The sequence below is a fragment of the Ursus arctos genome, unplaced genomic scaffold (assembly GCF_023065955.2).
Source record: "Ursus arctos isolate Adak ecotype North America unplaced genomic scaffold, UrsArc2.0 scaffold_1, whole genome shotgun sequence".
Lineage (NCBI taxonomy): Eukaryota > Metazoa > Chordata > Mammalia > Carnivora > Ursidae > Ursus > Ursus arctos.
This window is the reverse complement of record NW_026622763.1, coordinates 40,415,731-40,438,961: the sequence shown is the minus strand read 5'-3', so window position 1 is coordinate 40,438,961 and position 23,231 is coordinate 40,415,731. Positions and strand designations below refer to the sequence as shown.

At 36.0% G+C, this 23,231-nt stretch overlaps 1 protein-coding gene across 4 annotated transcripts in view; it reads left to right on the top strand.

Moving 5' to 3' along the window:
- WDSUB1 (WD repeat, sterile alpha motif and U-box domain containing 1) overlaps positions 1 to 21,114 on the top strand; it is a 42,394-nt gene extending 21,280 nt beyond the window's left edge. For all 4 annotated transcript variants that reach the window (XM_026492732.4, XM_026492735.4, XM_026492734.4 and 1 more), the window contains 5 exons: positions 1,148 to 1,188; positions 1,269 to 1,375; positions 2,235 to 2,414; positions 7,216 to 7,356; positions 20,719 to 21,114. In XM_026492732.4, coding sequence (XP_026348517.1) covers positions 1,148 to 1,188; positions 1,269 to 1,375; positions 2,235 to 2,414; positions 7,216 to 7,356; positions 20,719 to 20,876 — 627 coding nt within the window. In that variant the 3' untranslated portion in view covers positions 20,877 to 21,114. The remainder of the gene's footprint in view (positions 1 to 1,147; positions 1,189 to 1,268; positions 1,376 to 2,234; positions 2,415 to 7,215; positions 7,357 to 20,718) is intronic.
- Positions 21,115 to 23,231: the final 2,117 nt, after the last annotated feature.

The following is a 23,231-nucleotide window of genomic DNA, read 5'->3' as shown; positions in this document are numbered from 1 at the left end:
GTATGAGGAAGAGTAGAATTTAATGGACTTGGGAAAATGAGTTTTTGGTAGACCCATATGAATAAAGACCAGAGTTGCACAAGTATGAAGAAAAGTGAACGTTTTACATATAGTGAAGATGTGGTTGATGAAAATATTCTCTAAGAAAGAATAGAGCATGTTGAATGGAGCCTTACAATGAGTTCAGGCTGTAGCTGTACGAACAAATGAAACAGATATAAATCATCAAAGTGTGGCGGGTCAAGCAAGGAATCTAAGCTAGCCCCCCACATGAAGGTTCAAATCACCGAGCGCTCTGGCAGGAGAAGGGCAGGAATACCCAAACTGCGTGAAGTAGATCCTCAGTGTTGCTCAAGAAATTTTCATGAGACTTTACATTTATGAGAATAGCTAGAACATTGAATTCTCTCCATAAAATATATATTAGTCTCAGTTAAAATACAACTAATTGTACACTTGAAACTAATATAATACTATATGTTAATTATACTTCATTTGTTAAAAATTAATAAAATCTGTCTAGATGCTAGAGGGCCAGCTAAGTGTACTCAGAATCTTTTTTTTTTTTTTTTAAGATTTTATTTATTTATTAGACAGAGATAGAGACAGCCAGCGAGAGAGGGAACACAAGCAGGGGGAGTGGGAGAGGAAGAAGCAGGCTCCTAGCGGAGGAGCCCGATGTGGGGCTCGATCCCAGAACGCCGGGATCACGCCCTGAGCCGAAGGCAGATGCTTAACCGCTGTGCCACCCAGGCGCCCCAGTGTACTCAGAATCTAATTTCTCTTCACTGGTCCTGCAATGGATACAAGTCAAATGTCATAGCAAAAATACAGATCATTTCATGTAACAGATGTTTAGGTTACTTTTAGTAAATTCAAATAAATCAACAAAAGCCAGGAGTCTTTTATACTAAAAATTTCTAGGAAGATTGTCAGCAGACAACAGTGCTAATTACCGAGAAAGAGTGAAATAAGTGCTTGATAATATTATTATAGATGCTGTTCTCTTTTTATTGGTAAAGTATCAACTTACATTTGTGACTATACTATTACAACCAGCATATAAACCATTTATGTCAGAGGAGCCCTTATCAAGTAACTTCACTCCTGCCTGAGTAAATATCAAACTGTTTTTATTGTTTTTCAGAACACTGAGAGTGTACTTCACACGTTGACTCAGCACACCAGGTCTGAACTTAACCTCATTTTGCATTAATATAATTAAAAAATTAGTCTGAGGATACATAATAGTTGTTTTTATTAACTAGGTATGTCACAAGTTGTGCCTTTGCACCCAATACCCTTTTACTTGCTACTGGTTCAATGGACAAAACAGTGAACATCTGGCAATTTGATCTGGAAACACCTTGCCAAGGTTAGTAAGGGCATCATATTTAACCCAGTTCAACCCATTCACCATTAAAATTTTAAATTCCATAATTTTTTGGCAAATTATTCACCTTTTTCTCAGTATAAAGTGTACATCCAAATTTAATATAATTTAAAAATAATTTTAGAGAAGCCAGTATTTAAAGTAGTTGGTGTATGTTAAAACTGTTGGTGAATGCTTTTCAGTGCATGTTTATGGATATCATACCTCCCATAGTTTTGTAAGCTATTTATTTGTACTGCATACTATTTTTTCAGATAAATACAGCCTGAGAACAAAATAGAAATCACAGTTTTATTTGTTCATTTTATTTTTGGCCTCATCAAACAATGTTGACACATAATTTAGGAGTTTTATTTTTTTTACTGCCAGAATTAACCAGATAGTGGTGCTGATATGCAGATAATAGAGCAAATTGAGTACTTTTGCTGATGTGAGGTTTTTGGCTTTTAAGTAGGCTCTGCATCCAGTGTCAGCCTGATACAGGCAGGGCTTCAACTCATGACCCTGAGGTCAAGACTTGAGCTGACGCTTAGCTGACTGACCACGCAGGCACCCACATATGAGTTTTATATAATTAAAGAAAAAAAATTATTTTTCTAGAATGAAAAGAAAAAGTTCCAAAAGACTAGTATTTAATATAGTATTAAATAATATTGTAATTACACATAGTATTATTTGTTTTTTTTTTTTGAAATTTCATAAAAGAATGTTAAAGTAGCCAAACACAGATTTAAGGAAATTTCATTTACTTTTTAATTCTCAGTGAGAGTATTTATAAAAGAAGTGCTTTTCTTCATTGTTATTTTACCTACCTTTTCGTTTGTTGGTTTGTTTTTAAAAGCAAGGAGCACAGAAGATCAAGCGAAGCAGTTTACTGAAGATTGGTCAGAGGATGATGTCTCAGTGTGGCTTTGTGCACAAGGTTTAAGTGACCTTGTTGGTATTTTCAAAATGAATAACATTGATGGAAGAGAACTGTTAAATCTCACCAAAGAAAGTCTGGCTGATGATTTGAAAATTGGTAAGAGTAATAGAAGATAGGCTGTCTTAAAAGTGACTTAATAATTTACTCTGAGATTGGTTTTAGTTGTATTAATAGTATTCTCTTAATATTCTGGCACAGTAATTATTCTGGTATATATCTTTATAGAGAAGGACAGTATATTTTTGTTAGATTATGGAAAAGAAATGTTACATATTATTTCTTTAAAGCCACCATGTAACTAATTTTAAAAATGTATATATTTTAAAAATTGAGACATAATTCACATGATAAAACCCTTTTATAAGTGTACAACGTAGTGATTTTAGTGTATCTACAGAGCTGTACAGCCATCACCACTATCTAATTTTAACAACATTTTAATACATTCAAAAAGAAACCCCATGCCCATGAGCATTCACTCCTCTGTCCCTTTCTCTCTAGGCCCTGGCAGCCATGAGTCTGCGTTCTGCCTCTAAGGATTTGCCTCTTCTTGACATTTCGTACAAGTGGAATCATATATAATGTGGCCTTGTCTGGCCTCTTGCTTAGCATGTTTTCAAGGTTCATCTGTGCTGTAGCATATAGTAGTACTTCATTTCTTTTTATGACTATTTTTTTTCCACTGTATGAACTTATCACTTTTTGCTTATCCATTCATCAGTTGATTGAATTTAGATTGTTTCTATTTTAGCTATCATGAATAATGCTGCCCTGAACATTTGTGTACAAGTTTTTGTGTGGTAATGTTTCCAGTTTTCTTGGGTGTATAATCAGGAATGGACATGGCAGGTCATAAAGTAACTTTGTGCTGACATTTGAGGAACCGCCGGACTATTTCCAAAGCAATTGTGCTATTTTATGTTCTCACCAGCTATATATGACGATTTCAGTTTCTCTACATCCTCATCAACACTTGCTGATTTAATTATAGCCATCCTAGTGCTTTCTCATCATGGTTTCAACATGCAGTTCCTGGTGACTGGTGATGTTGAACGTCTTTCCACGTGCTTGTTAGCCATTTGTAGCTCTTCTTTGTAGAAATGTCTATTAAGATCCTTTAGCCATTTTAAAAACTGGGTTGTCTTTTTTATTGTTTATATAAATTTGGATATGACTTATCAGATAGATGATTTGTAAATGTTTCCTCCCTTTCTGTGGGGGTTAGCCTTACACTTTCTTGATAGTGTCCTTTGAAGCACAAAAATTTTTTAATTTTTATGAAGTCCAATTTATCTTTTATTCCTGTTGTTGCTTTGTGCTATCGGTGTCAGATTATCTAAGAAACTATTGCCTGGTTCCAAGTCTTGAAGATTTATACCTGTTTCTCTTCTATGAATTTTATGTCTAGTTCTTACATTTAGAGAGAATGAGGTTTGATCAAGTATGACTTAATTTTTGTATAGGGTGTGAGGGTAAGTGTCCAACTTCATTCTTTTCAGATGTAGATATCCAGTTGCTGCCCCAGCACTATTTGTTGAAAAGATTATTCTTGGCGTTTGGACTTGTCTTGGCGCCCTTGCTGAAAATCAGTTGACTACAATGTGAGGACTTACTTCTGGACTCTCAGTTCTGTTTCGTTGATCTATTTGTTCTTATGCTGGTACCGTACTTTTTTTTTTTTTTAAGATTTTATTTATTTGAGAAAGAGTGGTGGGAGGAGCAGAGGCGAGGGAGAGGAAGAGAATCGCAAGCAGACTCCCCGCTGAGCACGGTGCCTGACATGGGGCTCAGTCTCTTGACCCTGAGATCATAATCTGAGTCAAAACCAAGAGTTGGACACTTAACCAACTGAGCCACTATGCACCCCCACACTGTCTTAATTACTGTAGCTTTGTAGTAGGTTTTAAAGTCGAAAAGTGGGGGCGCCTGGGTGGTGCATCTGCCTTCTGCTCAGGTCATGGTCCCAGGGTCCTGGGATCAAGCCCCACGTCGGGATCGAGCCCCACGTCGGGCTCAGCGGGAAGCCTGTTTCTCCCTCTCCCACTCCCCCTGCTTGTGCTCCCTCTCTTGCCATCTCGCTCTCTGTCAAATAAATAAATAAGATCTTTTTAAAAAATAAAATAGATAAAATCAAAGTGTATGTCCTTCATCTTTTTTTTTTTTTCTTTTCCTCTCCAAAATTGGTTTTGCTCCTCTGGGTCCTTTGCATTTCCATATGAATTTTAGAATTGTCAGTTTCTGTTTCAAAAGAGCCACCTGATTTTTAAAAATTTATTTTTTTAGGTTTTTATTTAAATTCCAGTTAGCATGGAATACAATATTAGTTTCAGGTGTACCCTTATAATACTTGGCATTCCTCACAAGTACACTCCTTAAAAAGCCACCTATTTTGGTATGGATTATATTGAATCTGTGAATTAATTTGCTGATTATTGTCATCTTAACAATATTAAGTCTTGCAATCCATAAGTACAGGACTTTTTTTTTTTTAAGAGAGAGCACGTGTTAAGTGGAGGGGGAGGGGCAGAGGAAGAGAGAGAATTTTTAAAGATTTTATTTATTTGCCAGAGAGAGAGAGAGACAGCACAAGCAGGGGGAGTGGCAGGCGGAGGGAGAAGCAGGCTCCCCGCTGAGCAGAGAGCCTGATGTGGGACTCGATCCCAAGATCCCGGGATCGTGACCCAAGCTTAAGGCAGACACTTAACTGACTGAGCCACCCAGGCATCCCAGGACATTTTTCAGTATATTCAGGTCATCTTACTTTTTTCCAACAATGCTTTATCATTTTCAATATACAAGTCATTTTTCTTAAGTGTATAATTTGGTGGTTTTTAGTATATTCATAGAGTTAGAATAGAGTTATATAACCATCAACACCATCTAATTTCAGAACATTTTTATCCCCTCAAAAGAACCTCATTCTCTCTACCTAGCCTCTGGCAATGACTAATCTACATCGTCTTTATGGATTTGCCTGTTCTGGACATTTCTTGTAAGTGGAACCACACAGTAGGTGTCCTTTGTATCTGGCTTCTTTCATGTAACGTAATGCTTTCAAGGTTCATCCAGGTTTTGTATGTATAAGAACTTCAGTGTGTGAAGTTTCCAGTTTCTTTACCTCTTCCTCAGCACTTGTTATTCCAGTCGTCTTGATTATAGACACCCTCGTAGATGTGAAGTGGTGTTAGATTGTGGTTTGTGGTTTGGATTTAGCTAATGACATGGAACGTCTTTTCAAGTGCTGATTGGCTATTTATGTATCTATCTTCTTTGGAGAATATCTGTTTAGATGCTTTGCTCTTTTTAAATTGGTTAATTTGTCTTTTTATTGTTGAGTTGTAAGAGTTGTTGTTATATTCTGGATACTAGATCCCTATCAAAAATAGCTTGAAGTCTTAGTGTCATGCTCTAATAAAAATAATACCACGTACTATTAACATACGCTAATAGAATAATGGGAAAGCTTAGGAAATAGGATATCCATAGTGAGATTTATTGTTAATGAGTCAAGTAACAACAAAAAAATTAAAACCATTTTTAAAGTATAGTGTTATACTTTCCTTACATGGTAAATTTAGCATGTGAACGTATTTAAATATCTTGGAATCTTATGGCCTTTTAAGAAGTTAACAGAATGATGATTTGTGAAAATACTTAGGGTCAGATAGTTTTGTTCTCAGGCCATACTGTGAAAGCAATTTTGTATCTCTAATAACTTATTTCCTTTATAATTTACTCTTTCCTCCTAAATGTAGGTAATAGAGTGTGGAGTTTTTTTTCTTTTTTTTTTAAGGTCTGCTGAATTTAGCATCTTTAGTTGATTTCTCTTTCCTCTCTCATAATCTTTACCTTATCACACAGAAGCACTTGACAATGTAAAACAGTAATTTCAGATTTCAACAAAGGATGTTTGAAAACATATAAAAGAAGCATAGTAAAAACAATAGGAATAGAATTCTGATAAAGAAATTCTTGGATTTAATTAATGGTTTGAAATAGTTTTTGAAGGATGAGTCTCAGGGTTAGTAGTTAGAATCATTTTTAAACTTCAGTGACATAAGTTTCAGAACTATCAGGCCCAAGCCAGAATTGAAATGTAATTTAACTTCTGCAGAATTGGGAAAATCCATTATTATGAATGGAGACAAAAATGTTAACATTCTCTAGTAAATAAGGAATTTGTTTTGTGTTTAAGATTTGGAAAGTTAGCAAATTGAACAAACAATAAATTATTAAATAAATTGACTAGGGCATTTATTTTTTCCACATCATTCTAAAGTATTTTACAGTTCTAGGGCACCTGGGTGGTTGAGTCGGTTAAGGGTCTGACTCATTTCAGCCCAGGTCATGATCTCAGGGTCATGATATCGAGCCCCATGTTGGACTCCTCGCTGGGTGTGGAACCTGATTAAGATTCTCTCTTCCCCTCTCCCCCTCCACCCCTCCCCTGTACATGCTCTCACTCTCTCTCAAAATAAATAAGTCTTTAAATAAGAATGTTAACAGCTAATAACACTAAACCTCCTAAAATTATACTAAACTTCCTGAAATTAAAAATTAAGATAATTTTTAAAACTTGATGAGTGAAACTTGTGTGTCCAGCCTGGGACAGACAGATGAGTTTTACTTATTGTGTTTCATATGAGATCAGCAAATATATCTAGTTTCAAAAATTTTTTAAATAGAAGATGGGATTTTTTACATTAAACTGAAGATCTTTAAAAATTGTTAGGGAATTTTTTGTTTAAACACAGCAATAATAACAACACTTTTCTGATTTTGGGGTAAAACAGTATGTCTGAAGATTTTTGGTTGTAATAGATAAAATCTGTGTGCTGAAGACTTTCATAGAGGTTACCAGTGGTTCTCCCACCCTAACAGAATAATTTCTTTTCAGAATCTCTAGGGCTGCGGAGTAAAGTTCTGAGGAAAATTGAAGAGCTCAGGACAAAGGTGAAAACCCTTTCTTCTGGAATTCCTGATGAATTTCTGTGTCCAATAACTAGGGAGCTTATGAAAGATCCTGTCATTGCATCAGGTATGTGTGATGCTTTTCTAAGTTTCTGGGTATATTATGTGCTAAATGAAAAAGTAATGTAGATAGTTCACAAATTTCTTTAAATGTGGAAAATTTTTTAAACCTGTTTTATAGCTCATAAGTAGTTTTTTTTTTTTTAACTCCTTTGATCTGAGGTAAACTATTGAACATTATATATTTCTTAATAAAATTGGATGGAGTAGGTTTGGATAAGATTAGAGACAAAAGGGATAAATGTTTAACAAGCTTTATTTGAACTTGTGAAATGTGTTTTTGGTTACAAGAGTGGAGGTAAAATATTGTTTTTGAGATAGAATGTTGAGATCTCTTATGTTTGTCTGTCATGAATTTAAACAACCTTACAGAAATAAGATTTAAAGATTATAAAGTTACATCTTTCCAGATTAATTTCTAATCTTTGTCAATAGGCACAGACATACATATTTACATAGTTGTAATCAGTGAATCCATATTATGTTAATTTTTGTGTAGAACTTCATACATTTCTAACTATCGACTTAGTCTACATGATTTTCAGTTTTAATAACTTTATTGCACTGTGGCTCTATGCAACATTTTGACTCTTGCAAACACATACATACACCAAATAGTGGAAATCTTTATATTGTAAACAGCATTGCAGTGATACCTTGGTACTTCCTTTTTTCTGTTACCCATTACTTAGGGTTATTTTTATGGCATGTGTGCCCCAAAGCAGAGTTAACAAATCAGAATATTTTATGAACATGAAAAAGAATGGTTTTGATAGTTTTTGTTAGAATATCCAGTGGACATCTGAAAAGTGTGGTCTTTCCCCAGTGTATGGTCTTGGCACCCTTGTTGAAGATCCTTTCGCCACATACATGAGGGTTTATTTCTGGGTTATTTTGTCCCCTTGGTCTGTATGTTTGTCTTTATGCCAGTACCATACTTTTTTGAATACTATAGCACTGTAATATGTTTTGAAATCAGGAGGTATAAGGCCTCCAGCTTTGTTATTTCTCAGGATTGTTTTAGCTCTTTAGGATACTTTGGGATTCCATATGAATTTTAGTATGGGTTTTCCTATCCCTGTAAAAAGTGCCATTGGGATTTTGATGGAGAGTGTGTTGAAACTGTAGATGACTTTAAGTATGGACATTATAACAGTATTCACTCTTCCAATCCATGAATACAGGATGTCTTTCCATTTATTTGTATTGTCTTTTACTTCTTTCCACAATGTTTTGTAGTTTTCAGTATACAAGCTTGACAGCATTTTCATTAGAATGGTGTTTAATTTATTGATCCATTCAGAACTGACAGCTCCAGCTCATGAATACCACACAGCTCTCCTTTTTCTCGGTCTTCTTTACCTTCTGTTAGCAGTGCTTTGTGTTTCAGTTTATAGGTGTTGCACATACTTTGTTAATACTGTCTTTAGGTACTTAGTATTTTGGTAACACTATAGATACTAGTTTTAAAAATTTCAATTCCCAATTCTTCATTGTTTGATATTTCACAATTGATTTTGTACATTGACTTTGTATTCTGTGACTTTGCTTTAGTTTACTAGTAAGAATACCTCTTTTATAGATCCTTTTACTTGATTTTCTTCATACATGATCATGTCGTCTGCAAGTAGACATTTGTATTTCCAGTCTGTATACCTCCCTCTGCCCCTACCCCTTGTCCTGTTTGTTATGCTGGCCAGGATTTGCAATACAATGTTGAAAAGAAATGGTGGGAATGCCTTAATCTGCTCTTAGGGGAGCATTCAGTTCAGTCTTTCTCCATTAAGTATGATGTAAGCTGCCTTCTATCAAGTTAAGTTCTGTCTGCAGTTGCTGAGAATATTTAAAATGCTTATCCACTGAAATAAGATAGTTTTTCTCTTTTATCCTGTATTATGATAGATTACTGTATTAGTTCCCTGTTGCTGTCATACAAATCACCACATCATTTCTGTAGGTCAGAGGTCCAGTACGTTGTCATAGGCAAACGTCAAGGTAGTGGCTGGTTCTGTTCCTTGCCGAAGGCTCTAGAGTAGAATCCATTTCTTGCTCATTTAGGTTGGTGGTAGAATTCAGTGCCTTGTGTTTGTTTCTAGAACGGAGGCCCATCTTTTTTCTGCTGGCTATGACCCCGGGGGCTGTCCTTAACTGTGGCAGGCAGAATAATGGCTCTCCAGGGATGTCCATGTCCTTAGAGCCCCAGAGCCTATCAGTGTTACATGGCCAGAAGGGCTTTGCAGATGTGATTAAGGGTCTTGAGATGGAAGAGTCCCCTGTATAATCGGGTAGACCCAGTGTAATCACAAGGATCTTTATAAGTCAAAGAAGGAAACAGGAGAGTCAGAGGAGAGGTGACAACAGAACAGAGGTTGAAGTGATACAGGACCATGAGTTAAGGAATTCAGGCAGCCTCTAGAAGCTAATAAAGACAAGGAACCAGATTCTCCCTTAGGGCCTTTGGAAAGAGTGCCGTCCTGCCAACACCTTGATTTTATCCCAATGAAACGGATTTCATATTTCTGATCTGCAGAACTGTAAGACAATAAATTAAGTCACTAAGTCTGCAGTAATTGGTTACAGAGGCAATAGGAAACTAATATACTGGCTCCTAGAGCTCTTTTTTTTTTTTTAAGATTTAATAGAATTGAAATGGTTTCTATATATTGTGATTGATCTGTCTGGGCTAATCCCTTCCACCAAGTTTCCATTTGATTTTGCTTTTTTCTAGCTCCTGTTTTCTCCTCCTTTGCTGAATTTTTCTGAGTTGATTACATGTCCTTTTTGGCTTTTTCTCCCCCTGGTGATTCAGAAGAGCTCTGTACCTTCAACTGCCTTAGAAGTATTCTTACACAGTATTTTTACTCCTCTAGCCTTTAAAAAAAAAGGATGTGCTTGGTGAGAAACAAGCAATAGGAAAATACATATCTATCTTGAAAATGTGGAGGCGGCTTCTTATTCTGATTCATCCTTCCAGATATTTTACTATTTATAATTTAATGCTGTGACAAAGGGATAGGATATAAACTTTAAAAATGGAATTTACTAACATATCAGATAGCATTTGTTAGCATACTCAGAACTGCTTCATGGTATGACTGTGCCATGAATTAACTCGCACTCTGTTGATGGACATCTTTTTCCAGGTAATTCAGAAGAAAACCCTCAGTCATGTAATATATCCACAGGTACACGTATTTAAATATTCTAATTGGATAAACTCTTAATACTGATCGTACTGCCCTATTTTCAAATTTTTAGTTCGAATTATGCTCATCTTTTTAAAAATCGGCTAGCCCAGTTTTTGCCCATTCAGACCTCCAGATAAATTTTAGGATCAGCTTGTTATGCTACAAAAGAAAATCTAATTGATATTTTGATTAGAATTACAGAAAACCTAAAAACAAACTTAGGAGTAGAAATGAAAACTTTATACGAGTCACATGTTCCATCTATTTTATTGCTTCCAAGTCTGTTCTGGACATTTGTAAAAAAAATCAGTGTTCACACATAATTTGTCATTTCAAAAGTGAAAACAACTAATAAACCCTATCTGACCATCTCGCTTTTTCTCTAAAGCCTTTACAGTGTTTGATACAGAGAACATACTCTGGAATCTGTTGTTGCCGTGCAAGGACAATGTCAGTTTAATTCCGATTTTTAATTCTTGTCCAGGGAGCGTAGCGCTTCTTGAATGGAATTCTGTGCCTTTTATCAACTTTGGAAAACTTTCCGCCATTCTCATTCTATATGCCTTATCTCTTCAGCCTTCATAGGTCGTTTTCATAGAGCTACCGCCCAGTCGTCTAGTCTGCATTGTCTTCACACTGTTGAACCTTCCCACCGACGTTGCTTCAAAATTTCACTGCCAGTAGTTTTAGCCTGTTGTTTAAAGGCCAGATTTGGGAGCCAGACTGCTTGGGTTTAAATCCCAGCTCTGTCACCCCAAGGTCACACAGGTAGGGCCTTATTCAGGCCATATAGAAGACTGTTGTGTAGAGTAAATGAATGAATATAGGTAACAGTGCTTTGGAACAGTAAGTATAGATTCATTCTTGTTTTAGAAATACTCAGAGGTTGTCTCTATTTTCATTTTCTGAGGTTCGTGCTGTCCTAAATCTGCTCTTTGTTGTCTCTGAGTGTTCACCTTCAGTTGTTACCTGCAGGACTTCAGTGCAGGAAGATGGCATATGGCTCCAGAGAGGCACTGGCTTGCTTGGTCCGTTTCCCCAGGGGACTGAGCAAGGTTTTTTCTTGGACAAAGATAATATAAATTCGAACCTTTCATAAGGGTGAAGCCATTTGAACCTGGAAGTCAGCTATACATGTAAAAAGAGGTCTCTAATATAGCAAGAAATTTGGGGGTTTAATCTGCTTGATTACCAGAAATGGAAGTCTAGGAAACAAATCTTATAATAGGTATCATTTCTTTCGTATTTTACCAGAACCTGTGCATCTGAGTACATTAAATTATTAAATATTGTTTACTTCCTAGACCTAGCTGCTGGTACGGTTCTTGATTTGCCCACTTGATATCTTGGTTTACAGCAAAAGTCCAATAGCACTGTTTGAACAAAATTTTTTTACTGAAGGATTTAAAACCAAGTCAATTTTAAAAGTAGTAAAAACAAGCAAACTTAGTAGGTAATATTGAATGTGTACTATATATTCTTTTTAAAACTGTCATTTTTGATTTAAATAACTCTAGTTATAGTAAACTTCATGCATGAATTTCTCAAAGAAACCAGGAGTGTCATTTTTAGTTATAATCTTCAGTGCCTTTTCATTTATACATGAAAGGCTGTGTGTACGAGGAGGTGGGAGGGGGTCTTTGCTTTGTAGCTCTGATAATCCCTCTTACTGCTCTGGAATGAGCTTTAGTAGACAGTGTGAAACCTTATATATCATTAGCAGTGCTGTAGATCCAATCCAAATTCCTGCTTTTCCTGTTTATCACGTATTTATTTGGTACCAGCAGAAAAACTGTTGGCTATTCTAAAAAATCAGTATTTTATAATACCATGAAAAGCTGATAGTGAATTTACGTAAACTATGGCCAGTATAATTGACTTTGTTATATAGTAGGAAACCCATATCTCCATAGATTGAATAATTTGACATTTTATCCACTGTCACCACCCAAGAAACTAACAATCCACAAGCAGGGAAGGAAAAATTATTCATTTACAGGAATTCAGTTAAAGGTGACAGTGCAGCTATATATTAAAAATGGAGAGTAGGGAATATGAAAAATTGAATGTACTATTTGAAGTTTTGAGTATTTTCTTGGTCTTTTTTTTTTTTTTAAAGATTTTGTTTATTTGAGCAAGAGAGGGACAAGCAGACTCTCCACTGAGCAGGGAGTCCGACAGGGGGCTCAATCCCAGGACTGTGGGATCATGACCTGAGCTAAAGCAGACACTCAACCAACAGCCACCCAGGTGCCCCATTTGGTCTCTTTTTAAAAGATACTAGTGTAAAGGTAACCAGCAGATCAAAAATACCTCCCTTAGCATTAAAATGGATGAAACCAGCTCCTATAGTGAGAGTTTGATAAATATTATTAGTTTATTCCATAATTCTACAATTTGGTTTTAACTCATCCCTAAAGAGAAAAAAAAAGATTTGAGGTTAGCTAACAAAGCATAATCCAACCTAAAGGATTCAGAACGGCTAGAAATAAAAGGATAGGCAAAAGTGACACAATTGCAAGTAAAAATAAAAATTTTTTGGTCTGAATTCTATTTTTACATTCTTTTAAGACATGGGAAAATACTTGGGGCACCTGAGTGGCTCAGTCGTTAAGTGTATGCCTTCAGCTCATGTCATGATCCCAGCATTCTGGGATTGAGCCCTGCATCGGGCTCCCTCCTCAGCAGAAAGCCTGCTTCTCCCTCTCCCCCTGCTTGTGTTCCCTCTCTCGCTGCCTGTCAGATAAATAAAATCTTTTAAAAAGACATGGGAAAATACTGTGTAATACAGAAGACCACAGTTCTCAGTGAAGATAACTGTTATTAGCTATGCAGTCTCAAACACAGCAACAACTTTCATAAAGCAGAAACAGCAATGTAAGGAAAAAGATAACACAATAGGCTTGATCATACCTCTCAGTCCAAAATAAATAGAAAGTACACTTTTTTGAACAGATATGGGATGTTCATAAATATTAACCATAGTTAAGCACCAGACCCTAGCACTACTAGAACTAACACAAACAGCATTACCTCACCACAATGGAATGTAACTAAGTAACAACAAAAGTGGGCCCCTTTCACCTGGAAGGTCAAAAACATTCTATTATCAGATTTATCTAGCCTGGTGGCAAATGAATTAGCTGTTACTGAACTCATAATATTCTACATAGTAATAATATTAACATGGACATCATTTATCAGTAATAGGCCAGTGTGATGGTAGTATAAGATTAAGGTTCATTATACTCAACTTTTCATAAATAAAAATTGAGTGTATTTTCCTACTTAAGCTATTCTTACAATTCAACAGTAAGACAAATCATCCAATTAAAAAATAGGCAAAGGATTTGGGTAGACCTTTCTCCATAAGAGATATATGAATGGCCAATAAGCACTAGAAAAGATGTCCAGTATCATCATGGAAATGAAAATCAAAACCACATTGAGATACCACTTGATACCTACTAGGAAGACTAACATGTGTTAGGATTTGCAGAAATATTGCTAGTGGAAATGTAAAATGGTACAGCTGCTGTTGAAAATAGTTTGGCAGTTCCTCAAAAAGCTAAATATAGTTACCATATGATGTAGCAATTTTACTCCTAGATATATATCCAAGAGAGCTGAAAACATTCATCCAAAAAGTGTACATGAATGCTCACAGTAGTCTTATTGATAAGAGCCAGAAAGTGGAAATAACCCAAATGCCGCATCACTGAAAGAATAAAATGTGGTATATCCATACAATGGAATATTTATCAGTTATAAGAAGGAACAAATACTTATACATGCTACATGGATGAACCTTGGAAACATTATGCTAAGTGAAAGAAGCCAGACACCAAAGGCCACATATTGTATGATTCTATCTATAGGAAATATCCAGAATAGGCAAATCTAAAGTAGATTTGTGATTGCCAGGAGAGGGGAGAGTGAATGCTAAGGGGTACAGGTTTCTTTATGGAGTGATGAAAATGTTTTGAAATTAGTATAATTCAGAGTTGTACAACCATCACTGTTAAGAATCTGAATTGTGTACTAAAAAGGGTAGATTTTATGTCAACTGTATCTCAAAAGAAAAAGGCACTAACAGTATCTGCAAAAATCATACACCATCTCTAGGACTCTAGGGAACAAAAGGAGGTTGAGGTTATCACCTGGGTCTCACAGAATCAGAATTCAGGCCTTTAAGAAGGGGTAGCTACCAGCTGGTGCCTCTAAAGGGGGAAGAATAAGACAAATTTGGGCAGTGCCTACAACAAAACAAGCAAAAAAGCTGGAGAGTATAACCAACTACCCCTGTCAGATGAAGGGCCATGCTAGGCACAACACTGGTAGGAGCCTTCACTCTGTTTTCTTCTTTCAGAGGAATCCAATTGCAAGATCTAACAAGGAGCCAAGTGGTAAAGCAGAAATGTGGTTTGCATTATCCTGGCTCCAGCATGCAGAGTCCTCAGCATCATGCATGAATTTAGAGTTGAGAGACAATAGCTTAAGTCTAATCAGCATTTAGCAAGTCAAAGAGGAATCAATAGCCTTCAGGTTTAAGTGTATACATAAACAAAAGCAATTTAAAAGGTATAACATTGCCACAACATGGGACTGGGAGGGTATTGTGCTAAGACAGAAAAGGACAGATACCATATGATTTCAATTATATGTGGAATAAAACAAAAATGAACAAAAAGCAGAAACAGACCCACAAATACAGAGAATAAACTGACGGTTGCCAAAAGGGAGGGTGGTAGGGGAATAGGCAAAATGGGTGAAGAGGGGAGCAGGAGATAGGCTTCCACTTACGGAAAAAGCCAGGGGGATAAAAGGTAGAGCATAGGGAATATAGTCAAGGATACTGTAATAGCATTGTATGGTAACAGATGGTAGCTACGCACTTGTGAGCATAGCATAATATACAAACTTACCAAATCACTATGTTGTACACTTAAAACTAACATTGTGTGCCAACTTCAATTTAAAAAGGAATGTACAACAGAGGACTTCATGTACCAGATAGTCATGAAGAAAACTATAAAACATCCCTGCAAAGTAAAGTTGGAACAAATGGAAAGCATACCATGATGATAGGAAGACACAATGTCAGCAAGATGTCACTATTAGATTTTTTCCTAGTGATACAGACGAGGATGATTAGGTTCCATTGGAAAGACCACACAACAAATAACCTAGAAAATAAAAAAGAGGAGTGTCACTGCCCTATCAGATATTAGAACATGCTTTAAGCCTTTACAAATAACACAGAATGGGTTTGGCAGATGAATATACAGAACGGAAAATACTTTTTTTAAATCCAGAAATTAATCCAAGTGCATTTGGAAATTTAGTGAATGATAAAAATGGCATATGTTAAGTCAGTGGTAACAATAAATATTTAAAAAGTGGTAGTCTCACAACTAAATAGCCATATGGAAAAGTGTAAAAGTGGCTTCATCTTTTATACTGCCCATCTAAATTTCAAATGAATTAGAGATATAAACATAAGTCCCAGAAGAAAATGTAGATAAATTCCTTCATAATCTGGAAATGGGGACACTTCCTAACCTGGACTCAAAATCCAAGAGAAATGTGTGGAAAACTATTGAAGTGTTTATATTCCAAAGATATAAAAAAATTCTCAAATTTACAAAAACTAGAAGAGGGAGTATTTCCAAACTCATTGTACAAGGGCAGCATTACGTGATAATAAAACCAGACAAGGACACTATAAGAAAATTATGGACCAATGTCCCTAATGAACATAGATGTAAAATTCCTCAGTTTTAGCAAACCAAATTCAGTACATTAAAAGAAATACACACAATGATCAAATGGGACTTATGCAAGGATGGTTCAACCTCTGTAAATCAACATGATACACCATGTTAACAAAATGAAGGATAAAATCCTATCTTAACTGATGCACAAAAAGCCTTTGACAAAATTCAACATCCTTTTACAATAAAAGCTCTCAACAAAATAAAGGCTGTATATGACAAGCCTGTGGCTAACGTCAATGTCAGCAGTGAAAAGCTGCCATCTTTTCCACTAAGATCGGGAACAAGACAAGAGAGCCTACTCTCCTCATTTTTACTCAGCATAGTATTGGAAGTTCTAGCCTGAGAAGTTAGGCATAAATAAATAAATAAATAAATAGTAAAATGCATCCAACTTGGAAAGGAAGAGGTAAAACTATATTTGCAGATGACATGTTTTTATATATGGAAAACTGTAAAGACTCCACAAAAAAACTGTTAGAGCTAATCAACAAATTCAGTAAAGATGCAAGATACAAAATTAATACACAAGAATTTGTTGTATTTCTTTATACTAGTAACAAGCTGTTACAGAAATTAATACTCCCATTTACAACTGCATCACAAAGAATAAAATACCCAGGAATAAATTTAACCAAGGAGGTTAAAAAAAACAAAACAAAAAACCCGGTACACTGAAAACTGGAATACATTGAGAAAAGAAACTGAAGAATACACAAAGAAATGGAAAGACATGGGTTGAGAGAATACTATTAAATATATACTGTTAATAAAATAAATATTGTTAAAATACTGTTAATACTGTTAAAATATCCATACTACCCAATGCAATCTACAGATTCAGTGAAATCCCTGTTGAAATCCCAATGGTATTTTTCACAAAAAAGAGAGCAAACAATGCTAAAATTTGTATGGAATCACAGGAGACCCTGAAGAGCCAAAGCAATCTTAACAGAAAAAGCTGGAGGCATCACAATTCCTGATTTCAAACTATATTAACAAAGCTATAGTATTAAAAGAGTATGGTATTGGCGTAAAAACAGATACAAACAGAACAGAGCACCCAAAAATAAACCCACACATGCATGATCAACTAATCTACAACAAAGGAACCAGGAATACACAATACAGAAAGGCCTCTTCAATAAATGGTGCTGGGAAAACAACAGCCATGGGCAAAAAGAATGAAACGGGACCACTATCTTATACCATATACAAAAATTAACTCAGAATGGATTAAAGACATGTAGGACATGAAACCAAAAAACTCCTAGGAGAAAACATGGTAATAAGCCCCTTGACATCTGTCTTGGGAATGATTTTTTTTTTTTTTTTTTGATGCAACACTAAAAGCAGAGGCAACAAAAGCAAAAATAAGTGGGACTACATCAACCTAAAAAGCTTATACACAGCAAAGAAACCATCAGCCAAATGAAAAGGCAGCTTACGAAATGGGAGAGAATATTTGCAAATCACATATCTGATAAGGGTTAATGTCCAAGATATATAGAGGTATAACTGAATAGAAAAAAAAAATGGGCAGAGAATCTGAATGTACATTTTTGCAAAGATGACATACAGATGGGTCAGCAAGTATGTGAAAAGGTGCTCAACATTATTAATCATCAGAGAACTACAAAACCACAATGAGCTGTTACCTCATAACTGTTAGAAATGGTTATTTTATAAAAAAAAAAAAAAAAAAAGCAAAACCAAGAAGTAAGTGTTGGTGACAATGTGGAGAAAAGGGAACCCTTATGCACTGTTTGGTAGAAATATAAAATGGTGCGACCACTATGGCAAACAATACAGAGATTCCTCAAATTAAAAATAGAACTACCTTGTGATCCAGCAATTCCACTTCTGGGTGTTTATTCAAAGGAAGCAAAGTCACTAACTTGAAAAGATATCTGTACCCCTCATTCACTGCCCGTATTTACAATAGCCGAGACATGTAAACAACCCAAGTGTCCCGTCAGTGGATGAATGCATAAAGCAAATGCATGTGCACAATGGAATATAGTTCAGCCCTAAAAAAGGAAATCCTAACATTTGTGCCATCGTAATAAACCTTGAGGACATTGTGCTAAGTAAAATTAAGTCAGAGAAAGGTAAATACCCTATGATCTCACTCGCATGTGGAAGCTAAGACAAAACACTGAATTCATGGATACAGAGAACAGATTGGTGGCTGCCAGTCAGGGGGTGGGGGAATGGGCCAAAGTGTGCAGGTGGTCAATAGATAAAAACTTCCAGTTATGAAATTAGTCCTTGAGATACAATGTTCAGCATGGTGACTATAGCTAATAATGTATATTAGAAAGTAGCTAAGAGATTTTTTTAAATTGAAATCTAGTTGACTCAATTAGAGGCATACAACATGGTGATCCAGCAGGTCTGTACATTATGCTGTGCTCGCCACAAGTGTAGCCACCTCTGTCGCCGTACAACGCTTTCATAAGGCCACGGACTGTATTCCCTGTGCTGTGCCCTTCATCTCCCTGACTTACTCATTCCCTAACTGGAAGCTGTACCTCCCTCTCCCCCTTTACCCCTAAAAGAAATCTTCCAAGTCTCCCATCACAAGAAAAGGGGAAAATTCGTGATTATGTGCGGTGATGCATGTTTGAGACCTATTGTGATCAATTCACAATATAGCAAATAATTATGTGCATCTGAAACTAATATGTCAATTATATCTCAGTGTTTGAAAAGAAAAAAAATCTTCTAAGTAAAGGGCAGCCTAATGGAAAAATGGACCAAAAATTGTAACAGTTCACAGGAAAAAGAAGTAAATGGTTCTTTAACATAAGAAATGTTCTATCTTCCTCAAAATAAAGCTGCCTCCTATACTACAGCATTGTTCATGAGAGACTGGTAAAAATCCAGTTTGACAACATATTCTCTTGGTGAAGCTCTTCAGGAAAAAAAGCATTATTCATCAGTATAACTAGTAGGAATAAAAATAGAATTCCAATGGAAGTATTGGCATATCTAGCAAAATTATATACTCTTTAATGCAGCAATCCTACTTCTGGAATTTCCCCCAAAATAACACTGTCCGTTGCAACACTATTTGTAAAAGGCGAAGATTGGAAACAACCGAGATACCCATCAATACATCCGTACAGTGGACTGCTGTGGGGGAGGGGTGGGGCAGAAGTAAAAGACCAAGGGTGCAGTTAAAGCAGGTACAAAACAGTACTCTTGTAAGTACTGCTGTAAGTGTAAGTACTCTTGTAAGTACTCTTGTAAGAATGTATATGCGCTGTGTGTATACACATACATGCTTATATTTTCAAGAAGAAACAAAAGGATAAAAATTTACATGGTTACCTGTATGGGATGGGGGGGAACATGCGCTGGACAGAGACAGACGAGACTCCTCTGAACGTACCTTGTTTGACAGTTTTTACTTTGCAATCACTTAAATGCTTTACAGAATTAAATCATGCAAAACGAACCGATCTAAAAATTGAGAGGATAAAAAAGGAAATAAATTAACACAATTGTATGTCAAGTTGGTAACATAACCAAATGGAAGAATTTTTTTTTTCCCCAGTGATTTTCATCAAACACAGTATTTCAGTTAGAAAACCCTAGTGGATCTATTCTTGGTGACACAAAGAGCCAGAAAGAAATCTTAAATTTCTTTCACAGTCTTATGTTAGTAATATATTGACATTGTTAGTTTGAAACTGTTGTATGCATTGTAAATTAAAAGCAAATAAATATGTAAATGTAATCAGGAACTAAGATTTTCAGTCTAAAGAGAAAGAGCTAAGAAAAAAAAAGCTAAGGAAAAACTGCAGTCTTTATATGTGCAAAAGGAAAGAATTTTGCAAACACGTGTATTAACAAACCTTAGCCCATAGCATTTTTTTTTTTTTTTAATCCTATGTCCCTTTACTGTCAAGTCCTTAGTGGGATGAGTTCTGTAATCTCCAGGTATCCACTTCCCTGAGGCGTCAGTATATCGGAAAGTTTTGCTGAGGTATTCCTAAGGTTCTTTTCATCTTTAGCCGTATTACTTTTCACAGATGCTCACAGCCCTGAAGAGGCAGTTTATCTTCACATCCACTCTCCTCTACCTGGCTCTTTTCCTTTCTTCCTTTCTGCTACATCTGAATTTTGGACACAGTCCATTTTTTATAGTTTTTATATTCTAAATTATCAGTAAAATATTGACACTGTTCCAGGTAATTCATGCAATCTCAATGCATCTTGTAGGGCAGGATTTAAGGTCTGTGGCAGAAGTATTTTAGGAGTAGTGATACAAGACTACCACTTACATCACAATAAAGGCCTTGACATTGGAGCTGGTGTATTCAGCTCCTTCTGGTAATCCCAATCTCCCTTTCCTACACTGCAAATAATTTGTGTGTGTGGTTTTTTTTTTTTTTTTAGATGGCTACTCATATGAAAAGGAAGCAATGGAAAATTGGATAAGCAAAAAGAAACGTACAAGTCCCATGACGAATCTCGTTCTTCCTTCAGTGGTACTTACACCAAACAGGACTCTGAAAATGGCTATCAGCCGATGGCTAGAGACACATCAAAAATAAAGTTGTTTATATTGTTTATATTCTTCAGTGATCTCATATGAATGATTTAAAGGTAAATAATCAAATATTAAAAGCAAAACGGGAGAAAAGTGAATTTAGTTACCTATAAAAACTTTTTCTTTAAATCATATGGACTAAGTAACATATCTGACTTTTCTATTTTTACTATAAAAGCCTTTATGTATTAGTGAAAGAAATCTTAACCTGTAGAAAAATAAAGTTTCACTTTGACTTAAAATTACAATGCTCAAATTTATTCTTGCTAGATATAGGTCATATTCTCATTACAGCTAAAGATCAGAATACTCTAGAACATAACACTGAAATCCTAGTTAATAGCCATTAATTTGATAACTCTTTGGAATCCTTTTAAAGAGAATTTGTAGCAAAATAGTTGTTTTGTTTATGACTAAGTTGAGAAAATCATTTTGAAATGTTTAATGAGCAATTCCATTGGATTCTAAATTTGCAAGGTGGTAATGATTTTTTCTGCACAGTCCAAACCTCTGTAGAAGTTAGATGGAATAAATTATCATGAATATGTCAAGTTGGCTTTGTTGAAATACAGTAGCAAATCAGCCTCCTTGCAGAGTCAGAATTCTTAAAAGTTATCATATAACATTCTAAACTAGGGGGCGCCTGGGTGGCACAGCGGTTAAGCGTCTGCCTTCGGCTCAGGGCGTGATCCCGGCGTTACGGGATCGAGCCCCACATCAGGCTCCTCTGCTATGAGCCTGCTTCTTCCTCTCCCACTCCCCCTGCCGGTGTTCCTTCTCTCCTTGGCTGTGTGTCTCTCTCTGTCGAATAAATAAAATCTTAAAAATAAAAAAAACATTCTAAACTAGGGTAACTATACATTTTTACACAAGAGACTGGCATTTAATACAACACCCTGATGAGCGTTCCCTCAGCAGGAAACTTCAAGTTCACGAAGTTGAGGTGGTAGTGACTTTCCCTAGCTGTCCTAAGCTGTGTCCCAGAATGGAAGGCACATTAGAACCCAGGTATAAGAGCAGGCAAGGCCCAAGATTCTGTGCTTACTCCCCAAAACCCTCATTTTTAGCTGTTCAAAAACTCAGAAATGAGAGGGGGAGAAGTGATGTGATTATGTATATAGTCTTTCTATATTTTACAAATTTATAGCTAATATGCTGTGTTCACAGAATTGTGGAAAGCCTAGCTACCACAAAAGTCTCCAAATAGCTTTAGTTTATAACTAACTGTTGCTTTGTAAAATTTCCATCATCCCGATGGATTACTGAATTTTATTTCCTTTGTGTCCTAGCTGGGATTTATAGTCTGTGATTCTACAAGAGGACTTTCTTTTTCATACCACCCATGCTTCTTACATTCAAGTGAGGACAAAAAAAAAAAAAAAAAAGTTGGGAAAAGGTTTTAGGTGTTTTTCTATTGTATTCTATAGAGAAGGTATGTTGACATAATTTTAACAAAAGATTTTTTAAATGACAGAGCCCACCATTGGGCCAGATATCTTTTGTTTTGATTGATACACTTATTTTCCAAAGGAGGCTGGACTGGTTTTTTACATAAAAATTACTAAAAATCATTGACATCATTGATAGAAAACAAAAGATTGGTCATCTTTTAAATGTGTTAAAGAAGGCCATTTTCTCTTCTACGTTTCACCATCATAGTTTCTTGTTAAAATGTTGAAAACTAGGATGCCAATTATTTACTAAAGTGAAGTGCTTCTGCTTGTGAATGCAAATAAATCCAAAGCCAGACAACTCCTCCTGCCCCCAGACACACAAGCAAACAAACAGAGTCCAAAACCACCGACAGGAAGGGACCCCACAGGGCCCCTGCGCCGCACTTCCCAGGCCAAGCCGTTCACTGAGGACACGGGAGCAGTGCTCACCTGCCTGCAGCCCCGGCCTCAGGACGACCGGTAGCTTACCAAGAAGACTTCACTTCTTTCTGGGGTAACTGGACCAAATATCTTTACTAAGACTATATCAAACTCCTAATGTAGTTTATAATAAATTCGAGTAGTCCCACTGGCAGGTTCATAGCCAAAGTCATCTAACAATTATCTATCAGTTAAGAACACTTTTCCCTCCCACCTGGTTGTTTTGTTTTTAAGCTCTAAGTTTAATATATAGCTTTAAAGAAGGACTGCAAACGCTTTACTCAGCCTTACTGATAACAGCCGTACCCAGACAGGAATCTGAAGGAGTCGTAGGGCATACCCCGGCTTAGGACTCCACATCAAGGTTTTATCTCAATACAACACAGCTTGATGTTCACTTTCATTCCCACTGCTCTGAGACAGAAATATGTGGGTATAAAGACAAATGCATCCTTTTAGCTGAGAGCTTATACAAATGTGAAGAA